Consider the following 14,058-nt stretch of genomic DNA (forward strand, 5'->3'; position numbering starts at 1 on the left):
GTGCGCTATATAAATAACTGGTAATAAATAAATATATGCTTGTATGGTATTATTGGGCAGCTATTTATATAGTACAGGTGCTATAATGGTACAGGGTGGGACTTTTAAGACCTGAAACGTTAATGCAGCAGCCAATATGTACTTACATATTTAATCCTATAGGATAATTCTACAGAAAAGTTAAACTTTTCTGTTGAATATCCTAAGCAGTAGGTTACTTACCTGTGGTGCAGTGCCTATTGTATCATTGCCATGGCTTCACTTGTGTACACACGTCCTAAAACAGTGTGTTACTGGTGGACAACACACTGCTTATCTGTGTAAAAGATAGGCAAAATCAGCCCAGAATCAGCCGCTCAGATGCCAGATCCGTGGGTCGGCGGACAAGTCAGTAATGTGTGTACCCATCATAAGACTTGCACTTATGGCTTAATAGGAAGACCAAATACTGAAAGGCTTTCAGCAGTAACGCAGATTAGCAGTAATTACATAGTTACGTTACATGCAGTATTGTATCTGGAGATAATGAAGATAAAGTAATTCCTATGCAAATGGCCACTGATCAACACTTCGTGATGGTTGGTGCTGAGCTCCGATATTGTTCTATAATAAATCTGTGCTTGTCATCAAATATTTATCAGCTGCTGCAGGCTCTTACTTCACCCTTTCTTCTGTCTTTTTTATCTTCTGTCATTTCATTTTTAATTAATGTGAAAATCAAAACATGTTAGAAAGCTCGTATGTACAGCGACTCTAATTATTTAGGTATCTTTTAAGATCTATTGTAGATATGTAACCGACTTCCCCGGCAGCTCCCCGGGGGAGCTTGATAAGATTGGCACTTGATGTGCCATTTTTTACATGTGATAAATCATCTCGATTTATCACATGTAAACCCGGGGAGCAGGGAGGGGCTGCAGAACAGGGCTGCTGGTGGGGGGCGCTGCTAAGGCAGCGTTCAGGGGACGCTGCGGGGGACAGTGACAGAGCCGGGCAGGGGGAGGCGGGGGGAGGCGGGAGCTGTCAGTGCTGGAAAAAAAAGCCCATACATTGAATGGGCAGCCTGTGATTGGCTGAGCGCTCTCTCAGCCAATTGCTGACTGGCTGAGAGCGCTCAGCCAATCACAGGCTGGCCATTCATTGTATGGGCTTTTTTTTCCAGCGCTGACAGCTTTTCCTGCCCGGCTCTGTTACTGCCAACTCTGTGTCCCCCGCAGCGCCCCCCTGTCTTACTAGCAGCGCCCCCCCCCCCCCCGCGCATTGACGAGGTAGTGCAGGCGGGGACCGCAGGCGTCGCAGAGCAGAGACCGTCGGCGCGGCGGGAGAATAGAAAGAAATCTTATTCAAAAGACTGGGCGGCCGCTGATTGGCTGAGAGCTCAGCCAATCAGCGGCCGCCCGGTCTTTTGAATAGGATTTCTTCCTATTCTCCCGCCGCGCCGACGGTCTCTGCGCTGCGACGCCTGCGGTCCCCGCCTGCACTACCTCCGCCGGGAGCCGTCAATGCGGGGGGGGGGGGGGGCACTGCTAGTAAGACAGGGGGGCTGTATATAAAGATATATCGGATCTGAACATCGTGGGTGCTAAAAAGCACCCATGATGGCTCAGATTCCGATATATCTTATGTTCTGTAGGTCATACGCCGTGATCCGATCCGATGCGCGCGGGACCGCGCATCAGATCAGATGTCAAACACATGCGATTTTGGGCCGATTTCACCCAATTTATCGGCCCTAAGGGCCGAAATCGGATGAAATCGGCCGAAAATCGCATAGTGTATGGGGGCCTTTAAAACATGAATTTAGTACATTTACCAATAAACATCTGAGTGACCAATATGTTGGACTACTTTGTTAAATTATTGTAGTCTTAGATTGGTGGTGCGCCCAACACATTCAGTATTTGTAACTGAGTAGAAGGGGGTTTGTTTGCAAGGGGCAAACAGAAAGACAAATGTGCCTTTTTGGGCGCACTCTTTATTCTGTATATGTAAATTTATATGTTTTGGTTAATTCTTTAAAACATAACTTTTAATGGACTTTTTATTATAAAATATAAATATTATAAAATACTCATCAATAATTAGTCAGTTATCTAGTACATTATCTTCTGACTGTCAATCAAAAATACACACAACACAAAAACAGGACAAAGACAAACATATAAAGACATGCTTGACTCTTATTTGGTCTTGATGTATGACAATTAAATTCACACTTTATATTTTGATGTGTGACAATTTAATATTGAATTTATACACACTTTTTGTTTAAAAGCTTATCTATACTAATTCAATTGCCTCAGCAAGATATCAACAAATGGCTCAGCCACATTAGCCCATCAAATCTCTCATGCTCATTAAATATGATCCAATATCAGCCATTGACTCTCATGCTCTGTAAGGTGAAGGTAGTGTCCTATTCAGATGAATGATATTGGACAGAATAGTCCCACGTGAAGAGTACTCCTACGACCGGTGGCTCCTGTGTATCTGCTGTTCAATCACCTGCCTGTGTTACCTAAAGAGTTATTCACCAGGAGTCTCCTCTCTGGTTAGTAGACTGGCCCCTTGTTAGTACTGCTGGATTGCGGCCCATATTAGGGTATACAGGTAACCTTTCGGACTTGGTGTTGAATGAGAGTACCTGGTTGGTCGTTACGTGGTAGTAAAGGTACAGTTCACTTCTGCTTTCCAATACAGCTTAGTGGGTCACCCTGATGCTTTGCAGTATTGCAGGGAGACACCACGGGCTGGATGGATGAGAGAGTGTTTTGAAGAGAGTGGATCCCAGTGACAGATTGTCAATTAACCATATAGTGTGGGACTCTCTCATCATTGATTTGATGCTTGCAGATCTCTGAAAGCAGAAGCCCCGCTAAATGGTTAACTGACATCCTGTCACTGGGATCCACTCTCTTCAAAACACTCTCGCATCCATCCAGCCCGTGGTGTCTCCCTGCAATAATGCAAAGTTAATATGTCTCTCCCATAAAGAGCTCACAATATTTTGTGATGTGCAAGGTACAATAGATTACAACAGGTACAGTAGCATAATTGTAGCTGTGTACGGGACACATTGTACCAGATACAGGCACTTTACTGGTGCTGGCTCTGGCTTCATCCATTAGATAATTACTTCAAATAATACAAACTACGATCTTTTTAATGGTACATAGCTGAATTCTCCACAAAATCACTTCAAAATCCACTTAAAAAAGGAGCATCAGTAGTACATGTGATCTATTAAGATCACTCAGTTTCTTCCACGCAGGATCAATATCATGAATAACATATGAGAACTGTAGCTGAGGTCACACACATATAGGATATCAATATCTGTGTTAAAAGACTTCTCTGGCAATTTGGAACCACGTATCCTGCTATTTCAGATATATATCTTAATGCCTATAGGTTCAAATGTTTGACAACAATTGAATAAAAACATAATAAACCACAAATATTAAGCATACAATAAAAAACTAATTTCAGTAATAATAATATAACTCATTGTTCCCAAATGTAATCTGGGGGCGATATCCTATTACCCATGATAGCTGATTGCAGGTTACAGTCTCGCACAGGGCTAATCTAATGGCCCGATAAGGCGGCAGGAGCTGCCGTGTATCAGGGGATTTGCTTCACCTGGCTCAGGCAGGTGAAGCAAAATCCCTGAAAGCAGCACCGTTTTCAGCAAAAACAAGTCTGTGGCTTTGCGAAAACGGTGTGTTTGGCCGAAGCGGGTCTTTTTATCAGGCTAAACATTTTTCACTCCCAATATTTTAGCAGGGGTTATAGGATGCCCCCTAATTCGGATTAGTAAGCAAACCTGATTGTTACGTATAAATATGAAACCTATATGATGTTTGTGGCTCTGCTTGTGCGCAAAACGGGTCTTCCAATAATGCTTGTGTTCTTCAAAACGTGGGCGTGTCAGGCCACTTCCTGGACCTGGCTGTCCAGATCCTAAAGCCAGTCTGAACAAGCTTATGCAGATTGACCAAGCACTTCTATCATCTTGAATGGAGTATGGGCTCAATTCCATTTGTATGGAATTGCACATATGAAGGGAAGCAGCTGCGCAGTTCCGTACAAATAAAATGAAAATGCAGCATTTATTTATGTAGGATATAGATGTCTCCTGCATTTATCTGTGATCACCAAGTGCTGCATCTGAGGACACATCCCTTTGATCACCATCATGTCCATCAGTTCTTTTTATCTGTAAAGAATTGTACTGATGCTTCCTTTTGGATGTGCAATGCTATACGAAATGGATCGGGTACATAGTAAACAGATGTCCAAAAAACAAATGGACTAACAATATTGAACCTCTTTCAATAAAGATTCCTGCTTAAAACAAAAGTAACAGTGTGTCTCGGACTACAGTCCCCTTAGGTATCCTTGTACAGAGGAATAGTATTGAAGGCGCTTGACTCCGTGATGTGGTTTTAGATTTCAATGATGATGAACCGTGTTGTGGGATAGAAGATATATAGAACAATGTGTCAATACTCTATTTGAAAGACACTGAATTTTTCACAAAAGAAGGATAATGGTGCGTACCATACTCACACTTGGAGTAGTTTATAGACTCCTATAAAGGTTTATTTTATGATGAGGTCTGCGATTGGAGTATTTCCATCAAATTGTCCCTCGTTGCAGGCTTTATGGAAATAAATAAATAAGAAGAACCATAAGTTTTATACTTGATTGGAAAAAGCCAATGACTAGGGGGATAGCGGGAACCAATTAGGCATACCAAACTCACTAGTAAGCATGCACTGATGTGTATGTAAAGGTATCTTTTTATAATAAGGATCACCAGGAGTGTAGTCTTCTATGTTCTATTATCATGCGTACTCTGTCTTCCAATGCGTTTCGACAGCCTCTGCTGTCTTTTTCAAGGCCTTGAAAAAGACAGCAGAGGCTGTCGAAACGCGTTGGAAGACAAAGTGACTGAGCCCTACAACTCTTGTGAGATGCCCTTATTCCCATAAGGGCATCCTTAAAGTATTTTGTTTTTATTTGTTTTTAATTTGTTTTTTAAGTATTTAAAGCATTTTTAGCACTAGGTCGTCTACCTCCACCTTTGTTTTCATTCACTGCTCGTGATTTGAGCCAGTCTATGTGAGCATTCAGAGGATAACGCTTAGAAAAGATACCTTGATAGGAGTACCATCATCTTACGCACCGTAAGTACGGTACGCATGATAATAGAACATAAAAGACCACACTCCTGGTGATCCTTATTATAAAAAGATACCTTTACATACACATCAGTGCATGCTTACTAGTGAGTTCGGTACGCCTAATTGTTCCCGCTATCCCCCTAGTCATTGGCTTTTTCCAATCAAGTATAAAACTTATGGTTCTTCTTATTTATTTATTTCCATAAAGCCTGCAACGAGGGACAATTTGATGGAAATACTCCAATCGCAGACCTCATCATAAAATAAACCTTTATAGGAGTCTATAAACTACTCCAAGTGTGAGTATGGTACGCACCATTATCCTTCTTGTGTGAAAAATTCAGTGTCTTTCAAATAGAGTATTGACACATTGCTCTATATATTTTCTATCCCACAACACGGTTCATCATCATTGAAATCAAAAACCACATCACGGAGTCAAGCACCTTCAATATTATTCCTCTCTACAAGGATACCTAAGGGGACTGTAGTCCGAGACACACTGTTACTTTTGTTATAAGCAGGAATCTTTATTGAAAGAGGTTCTCTACAAGGGAGATACTGCAGTGAATCTCCATCAATATTGTGGCAGCAGGGACTTTGGGATTGCGCCTTGGGAGTTTTCTATCTTTTATTGGTTTTGTATATCCCTTAGGTATCCTACTTCCATTTACCAGGTTGATGCCAGGAGAAAACACTGGTAAATGTACTAGGTTAATGCAAGGACAGTGGCTCCCAAACTGTGTGCCATGGCACCCTGGGATGTCGTGGATCACTTGTAGGGGTGCCCCGGGTTGGTGGTCCAGGACCAATTCATATAATTTATGGTCAATGTAACAGGCAAAACTAGTGATTGTGGCTTCAAATCATAAAATAAGTGGACAAACAGAAGGGAACCCTGTACCTCACCACATAACTGGACCTAAGGATGACATATAAACACAATTCATTTACTATTTTTTTTCTAAAGTACTCAATAAGAAACTTTTGGCCTAGGGGTGCCATGAAAAAACTTCTGACACTCTAGGGTAATGTGATTCGAAAAAAGTTTGGGAACCACTGGTCTAGGAGAACACCATAGTATACAGTATGTGCCAGGTTTACACAGCAGTGGATGTAGCTTGATGGTGTTAGCATTTAATACTTAAAGTAATGATACATAGTTCATACACAGTATAATACTTGAATGAAGCGTTGTATATGTAGAACTGTCTGTTATAAATACTAAGGAGCAGTTTAACTATGAGTAGTATTCTTGTTATTGCTTGTTACTAATCTTAAATGGTGCTTCAGCCAATCAGCTGTTAACTAGCATGTGTTTGAAAATGACATGTATGCGCTGATTGGTTGGAGTATAATTTATCATTCTTGTGATAACAAGAATATAATTTGTTGTAAAATCTGCCGGTATAATACACTTTTCACTTTGAACATCAAGTTACCAGGTAAAGCTGTTCTACGTGGTAATTTGTTCAGTGTGAAAGAATCAACAAGGGTCTTAAATACCTGGTCATCGACCATGGTCTTTACCAGGGTTGATGACCCAGGATTTTAACCCAGGTTGACCCTTGTACACTGAAGTAATACCTGTGTAATTCAGCAAATTTCCAGGTTTACATTTTTATCCTGGTAATTTGCTGCTCAGTCTGAAAGGGGATCAGACTGTACCCAGCAAAATGACCCAGGACTTAAAAATGCTGGGTAATTGTCAGGTCGCATTTCTGAAAGTGGCATTGCTGCGTTTATAATGTAAAATAAAATGAAATCTAGTTGTTAATACATTATATGTTTATTTGTGTAGTTTTGACTACACTGACAGAGATTTGTTTTGTATCAGCTGGAACAGGAACATTTGAAAAACATCCGGAGGAAGGACTTAGAGGTTCAGAGCCTCACACTGCAAAATAAGTTGGAGGAGAAGACCTGGAGTCAGGAGAAGTGTCTGCTACAGCAGGAGCTAAGGAACTTCAAACAGAATGTCTTTGTGCTCTATGTCAAGTTAAAGTGGCTACTAGCACACTGGCGACAATGTAAAAGGGTGGAGGAGGAAGACGTGGGCGATGAGCTGCTGCAGGTAGTCTTTCTCTTGAATATGTGTATATTTATGTAGAGTCAGTAGATTACTTTTTGTTTCTAAAGAACTAAATACAAAACAAATTTAAATGTCACTGTTCCCAGTTTAAATAATAATTATTAATAATGGCTACAGATAGGGGATTTCTTAGGAATATAGGGTATTATTAAGATAGGGGATCCATTATCAGCAGCTGCTCCTTTCTGCAGTTATTATGAGGAGCGCTCAACTATATCAAGTAGGGGATTTATTTGTAAATGTGCTTTAGCCACTTAGAACATGGTGCTCTAAATATAAAGGTTCTTAGCCAAAGTCCTGAATGATAGATAATGCCCATACCTGCCTGCATAGGCCTATATATGGATCCCAGGTTTTTGATTTAAATTCCTGTAATGAACGGATAGGTTCACAACGGTGAATGATGGTGATGGACTGTGCATGAGCATATTCGCCTATGTGCAGGCCATCTGTGCAAACGAACGCGGCGACTTGTATAGTGGCCGGCCCATTGCACGGAGTAGTGGGGGCATGGTGTGGCAGACACAGGTCACACCCATGGCAACGCCCAGGGTTTCATGGGTTCCCATGGAAATTCGCCCATGATGTGGGTTCCCAGGGGTGGGCAGCTGACGTCACCAGATGCATTTAATTCATTATGTGACATTTTGAAAGATAAACATTAACTCTTTGTAGATTGATCAACTCAATGCCCTTCCGGAGATTGGCTCTTACCCTGACTTCAGAGAAAGTGATCTTGACTCAGATGGAGGGGAGGAGGAGGAAGATGATGATGATGGAGTTTTTGCCTTAACAGATTATCCCCAACATTCCACCTCAGAGCACAGCAGAGACCTCAGTCCCCAGCTGCAGACAGCAGAGTTACTCCAGCACCAGAAGCAGGTACTCTATTGTTAAATGTATTCAGTGTATGAGAATGAGAGACGGCACTTCTGCATGAACTAACGTAAATAAAGTATTTGCCTTGCTAAATGCATCATTACAAATAAAATGTAGCAATTTGTATCTGCCCAGAGTGTATATCAGCTATTATTATCCTTTATTTATATGGCACCACAAGGGTTCAGCAGTGCTAACAAAAAATGAATGGGCAAAAACAAGACAATTACAACTTACAGTACAATACAACAAAGGAGACAAAGAAAACGTATGCAGCCCTACTGTCAAGCAAAGATCACCAAATTTAAGACCAATCTCAGAAACAAAGAAACAGTGGAGAAGGTGCTCAGGTCAAACATCCGTCAGTGAGATTTCAAAGTCCATTTCGTTGTGTTAATGCACTTCCAGTAGTACAGATGAAATGGCCCGGATCTCTCTATCGCCATTCCTTTCCTTGCAATAGAGTGGGATCTTTTTCATCCTCTGTTAATATAGAGGCAATTCATTCATTGATAATACTACACTATATATATTTTTTCTCCTTTTGTTTTATGTGAATACCCTTAAGTAAGAATTTTCCCATTTCATCTGTACTACTAGAAGTGTATTAACTTTGTACTTTTTGTGTATTGGACTTTTAAATCTCAGGGGTTGAAGTTGGAGTCCAGTAGATTTTCAGTTTTGAAGATAGCTGGGTCTAATGAAGAAGTGGGTCTTGAGAGCCCATTTAAAGTTTTGTAGGGAGGATTCACCTGGGTCGAGTTGAGGACATTTTTTAAGCGATCTAACTAGATTGCTTAGAAAATGACCCTACATCAGTCCGTGTGTAGGGGCCATAGCGATGCGCTGCTCCTCTCAATGCTATAGGCAGACAATTAATATCCAGCATGCTCGATAAATCTAGTAATTGGCAGTGTCAATAGTTACATAGTAGTTAAGGCTGAATAAAGACTTGTGTCCATCTTGTTCAACCTTGGTAGCGAGTATGATCGATTAGTGTCAGGGCCAGTGTTCTCACCGGACAACACTGTTCCTGACAGATCGCTCAGCAAACATCGCTGTGCACTGCTGTGTGCTGAGTAATCTTGCTGAGCATCCTGAGCGATCTAGGTAAGGGGAAGAAATAATTAACGTTATTTGTCCCAAGAGGATCGCTCATTCAGGTGCAGTTGGAGTTGCTTGGTACCAGGTTGGTTTTGCCATGTAAATGATTGCCAATTAAAAAGAAGGCAGAACTCCCACAAAATCTCTGTTTATGATTCTCACACCCTATTATATTGCATCTGCATCTAAAAGTCAGTGTACAGATAGCGAATCTTATATTTGCCTGCACATGTTGAATTTAAGAGGGCATCTACATTTTCCAAGTTATAAATGGAAGTGAAGATATGAGAAATGGATAAATGACTGTGACTTATCAGGAGATACATAAAGTGAGCATTGGGAAATAACAGAGCTTTACGATCAGAGACGTCTTTTCTAGATAAAATATTTATAGGACCATTATTTAAAGGTCACAAATACAAGACAAATACACTCTTGCATGGGGTTTTTAAAAATAAAAAGTTTAGGTGACGTGAAAAGATATGTTGTAGTAATTTAGGCCATTAAGCTCCCAAATGTCATCACCAAGTCTACATTTTCCTAGGAGAGAGAAGCTCTGGTCTGATATCACTTTCCTATTTTATATGCCTATGATAGATTCTAACACATTGCACACTGAGCTTTGGAGGTTGTGTACCCACCAAGTCTTGTGCCTCACTCCCTTAGATGGGGTCATTGTGTCTGTCCTGAAGGTCTTTCATTTAGAATGGGCTATATGTTTTGCATTGCTCTATAATAACGTGGGAATTTCATGTCATGAGAACAATACCATTAGGGGATACGGTCACTAGGTCTACAAGCATTGTGACGACCAGCATTAGGTCGACAATATTAAGTCGACATGGGTTAGGTTGACAGGGTCATTAGGTCAACACAAGCATTAGGTCGGTATGGGGAAGGTCGACAGTCAAAAGGTCGACATGGAGTTTTTCCTATTTTTTGAACCGACATGTGTCGACAGGCGGTATTTCATACCCAACCATCCACTAGGGCCTTGATGGCTAACCTAGACACTCCAGATGTTTTTAAACTACACATCCCAGCATGCTCTGCGTCAGATTTAGCATGGCCAAAATAGCAAAACTGAAGCAGAGCATGCTGGGATGTGTAATTTAAAAACATCTGAAGTATCAAGGTTAGCCATCAAGGCACTAGGGCGTCATGGGAGAAGAAAATAGTGTGCTGAGTGTAGCGAGGCACCGTGCCTGAAGCATGGCGATCGCAGCAAGCCATGCGAGGGGATGCGGTGCTACATTGTCCATGTCGACTCTGTCGAAACTCGGGACATTTTTTTTTTTTTTTTAAAACCCCATGTCGACCTTTTGACTGTCCACAATTCCATGTTGACCTAATGCTTGTGTCAACCTTTTGACCCTGTCAACCCAACCCATGTCGGCCTTTATGCATGTCAACCTTAATGCATGTCGACCTAATGTTATCGACCTAATGCTTGTTGACCCAATGCTTGTAGACATAGTGACCGTATCCCCAAATGGTATTGCTCTCATGACATGAAACTCTCACCTTCCCCATGTCGACCTAATGGTTGTGTCGAACTAATGACCTTGTTGACTTAACCCATGTCGACCTTCTTGTATGTCGATCTTCATGCATGTTGACCTAATGGTGTCGACCTAATGTTTGTCGACCATCATGCTGTCTACCTAATGATCCATACCCACCATTAGGACACAGTACATGTGCAGTATGGAACCGGGAATTTGTCTGTTTTATCCAGAACCACAATTGCTTTAACATAAAAATTCCCCTGTCATTTATAATGATATTCACCAGCAGCTTCTAGTCATTACATATGGAAGGATAATGGGAAAGTGTGTGTTTCTGTTGGCTTGCTTACACAGTGTGTATTCCAGATGTGTCACTATAATCAAACAATCTCAACAATAGCTTTAAGGAAATCATATTCGATCAGAAACATTTCAGTGCAATAAGTCAATAAGTTCAGATGATTCAAAAGGAAATGGCTGAGTGATTCACTCAAACAGCGCTCCCTTCCTGTGTGGGTACTGTAATCAGTGCTTACAACTCGTTTATTCAGATTATGCTAGTAACCACTTCAATGTCAAAGGAATATTAAATGCTATGGGTAGAGATGCATGAAAATGGGTAAAAAGAATTAGTTTAGTTGAACTTCAAAAACAATTTGCAAAATTGGTTCCCAATATTTTTTTTTCCTTTTAAGTCCATAAATGACAAGACAAATAAAATGTATCCGACAGGACCAATAGTGATACATTTGAAAGATAATTGTAGAAAACAAATAGAAAGCAGATCTTTAAAATATTTGTTTTTGGCAGTAAAATTGCAAGATAATTGGGTTCTAACATTAAGCTATGCACACCATTACCATAAAAAAGATTGGACCAACCTTTGAAACACCAGAAATATCAGAAATAACATTAAAAGATAGAAAACATAATTTATTTGATGGACAATTATGTAAAGACATTTATAGGCATTGTTGTTTTTAGAAGTGACCACGGGTAACATAATTGTTGAAGCAATCGCACACTATTCTACCAGAATGTCCAGGCGGCTCCTGAATTTGGGTGATTCCAGAATCCCACCAATTTCCAAAGGACAGTGGGTGGGGCTTTAATGGTATGATGCACTCTAATACACTTAATATCGTCTGGATGGCGTGCCCTCCACAGTAAAATAAGGGCAATTGCAAAATAGTGTTGAGGGGGTGACTCCGCAATTATGTAATTCATGGCACTGCAAGGTTAACAAATGTGTAATGACAAGGGTCTATGTATTTTTATAATTATTCGTTTTTGATCCATTATGTTTCTCAATAAGAATATATGTTAACATTTGAAACAAAGTGTTATCATTTATTAATAGATAAACTTTGCGTGATTACAAGAGGCAGAAAGCACCACCAACCACTGCAATTTCAGGGTGATGAGACCTGTCACACCCATTTAAAAAAAAAAAAACAGGTTATGTTAGTTTCTAACTGAAATTCCTACCCCAAAAATACCGATAAAAATAACAGTGAATTTAGAACCATTTAAGGTAGAAATCCTGTGCGGAACAAAAAGTGTTTGTCTATTCGTGATTACAAGAGGACCATAAACTATGACTGAATGCTCCTCCACCCTGTACACCCAATCGTTGTCTTTTCGCAAGTTGATTGGCATCCGGGGGGTGTTTCTAGGCAGTGTAGGGAGTGCCGCCTAAAAACTCAGGTGGACAGGCCGTGAGGAGGAAGGGCTGCTGATGTCAGCAGCAGCCTCCATCTCCCAATGGCAGTCTAGATGTACTTAGTGCCGTGAACAGGGGGTAAACTATTCAATGGTGCATGATTGCGAATGGTTTTCACCCTGTGTGCACCGCAGCCATGCTCAGGCGTGGGGAGAAACTGGCGTGGCAGCGTTTACCTGATCACTGGGCTCCACAGATTCCCAGACCATCGATAGGTCTGAATCAAGCCCACATAACCACCTACTTTGCATAATTGAAATGCAGTTGTAATCATTCTCAAACTCTTTAACAGTTCTGTATATGGGGCTCAAGGAGGAGTAAACGACGGCACTGAGGCAGAGCTGAGGGCATAATTTGGACTTAGACAAAAACATTTGCAAAAATAACATGTGTCCCTCCATAACCTGTCCCATAAATATCCGTCCCTCAGATGTTGCATTTTCTTATACTTACTTGCCGTGTTGCAAACTGGTCTTGATTCCATTGTGCATTCACAACTTGTGAATTGATTGTATAATTCCTGAAACACCTTAAATACAGTACACCGCCAATAATTGCTCAAAGCAGATGCAGTTATAGCGTATTATCTGATTAAATCATTCATTGTGCAAAGTGACATGTTTGACACTCCAGTTTATTAAACATGTTAATTCCTTGGATTGGATGAAAAAGAGACTTACAGGCAACTGAAATCAATCCAGCCACTCGCTGATAAGCTATGAATGGTGCGCTTTTACAGGATATGCTCTCGCTCTCTCCCTCCCAACTAATATACAGATAAACCCTTCCATCTGTCATAAAAGCCAGACACACCTGCTGTGGAACCTCTTCCATATGTCATCATATACAGAGACACTCACCCACATTTTTCATAATATACAGCAGGGGTGGGGAACTTTTTTTGTGCCAAGGGCCGTTTGTATGGGGAAAAAATCCTTCGGGGGTCATATGTAAAAATTTCTCTTACAAATTGTCCTGCTGTAGCCATCCCTCGCTGCGGCGGCTGCCGCTTAATAGGGCTGACAGTCTCTGGCTGCTGTTGATTAAGAGGAATCTCGCAAGAACTACCGACCTCTAGCAAAAATTCCTGTGTACTTGACTCCCGGCAAAGCCACTGGGCCCCCGAGCCTGAGGTTCCCCACCCCTGATATACAGAGAAACTTCACCCATATGTTGTAGTATACAGAGATACACAAGTGTGTACCAGGCTCAACGCGTTTCTCTGGGAGCAGCCTCCCAGCCTCTTCAGGAGCAGAATTTGCATCCATGTGAACGTGTCTGAATTGGGTCCTAAATTGCTCCACGGGAGATAACAGGGTTTTCTCTTTGATAATCACTGAGCTATGTATTGGGAAATGATGTGTATGTCATTTTGCACATTATGGTCAAGATGTACAGGTATCAAGCTTCAAAAAGTGATAAAATAGAGAGTGATAAACAGCCAGCCAATCAGCGCTTACCTGTCATTTTTTTTAAACCAGCCTGTTACATGGCAGTTAGGAGCTGATTGGCTGGCTGCTTATCACTCTCCATTTTATCACGTTTTGAAGCTTGATACATCTG

General features: G+C 41.1%; 1 protein-coding gene across 5 annotated transcripts in view; it reads left to right on the top strand.

The window, feature by feature from the left end:
• MTCL1 (microtubule crosslinking factor 1) overlaps positions 1-14,058 on the top strand; it is a 176,724-nt gene that overhangs the window by 127,508 nt on the left and 35,158 nt on the right. For all 5 annotated transcript variants that reach the window (XM_083187622.1, XM_083187623.1, XM_083187624.1 and 2 more), the window contains 2 exons: positions 7,027-7,263; positions 7,957-8,163. In XM_083187622.1, coding sequence (XP_083043748.1) covers positions 7,027-7,263; positions 7,957-8,163 — 444 coding nt within the window. The remainder of the gene's footprint in view (positions 1-7,026; positions 7,264-7,956; positions 8,164-14,058) is intronic.

Source organism: Crinia signifera, chromosome 5, assembly GCF_055691185.1.
Source record: "Crinia signifera chromosome 5, ASM5569118v1, whole genome shotgun sequence".
Classification (NCBI taxonomy): domain Eukaryota; kingdom Metazoa; phylum Chordata; class Amphibia; order Anura; family Myobatrachidae; genus Crinia; species Crinia signifera.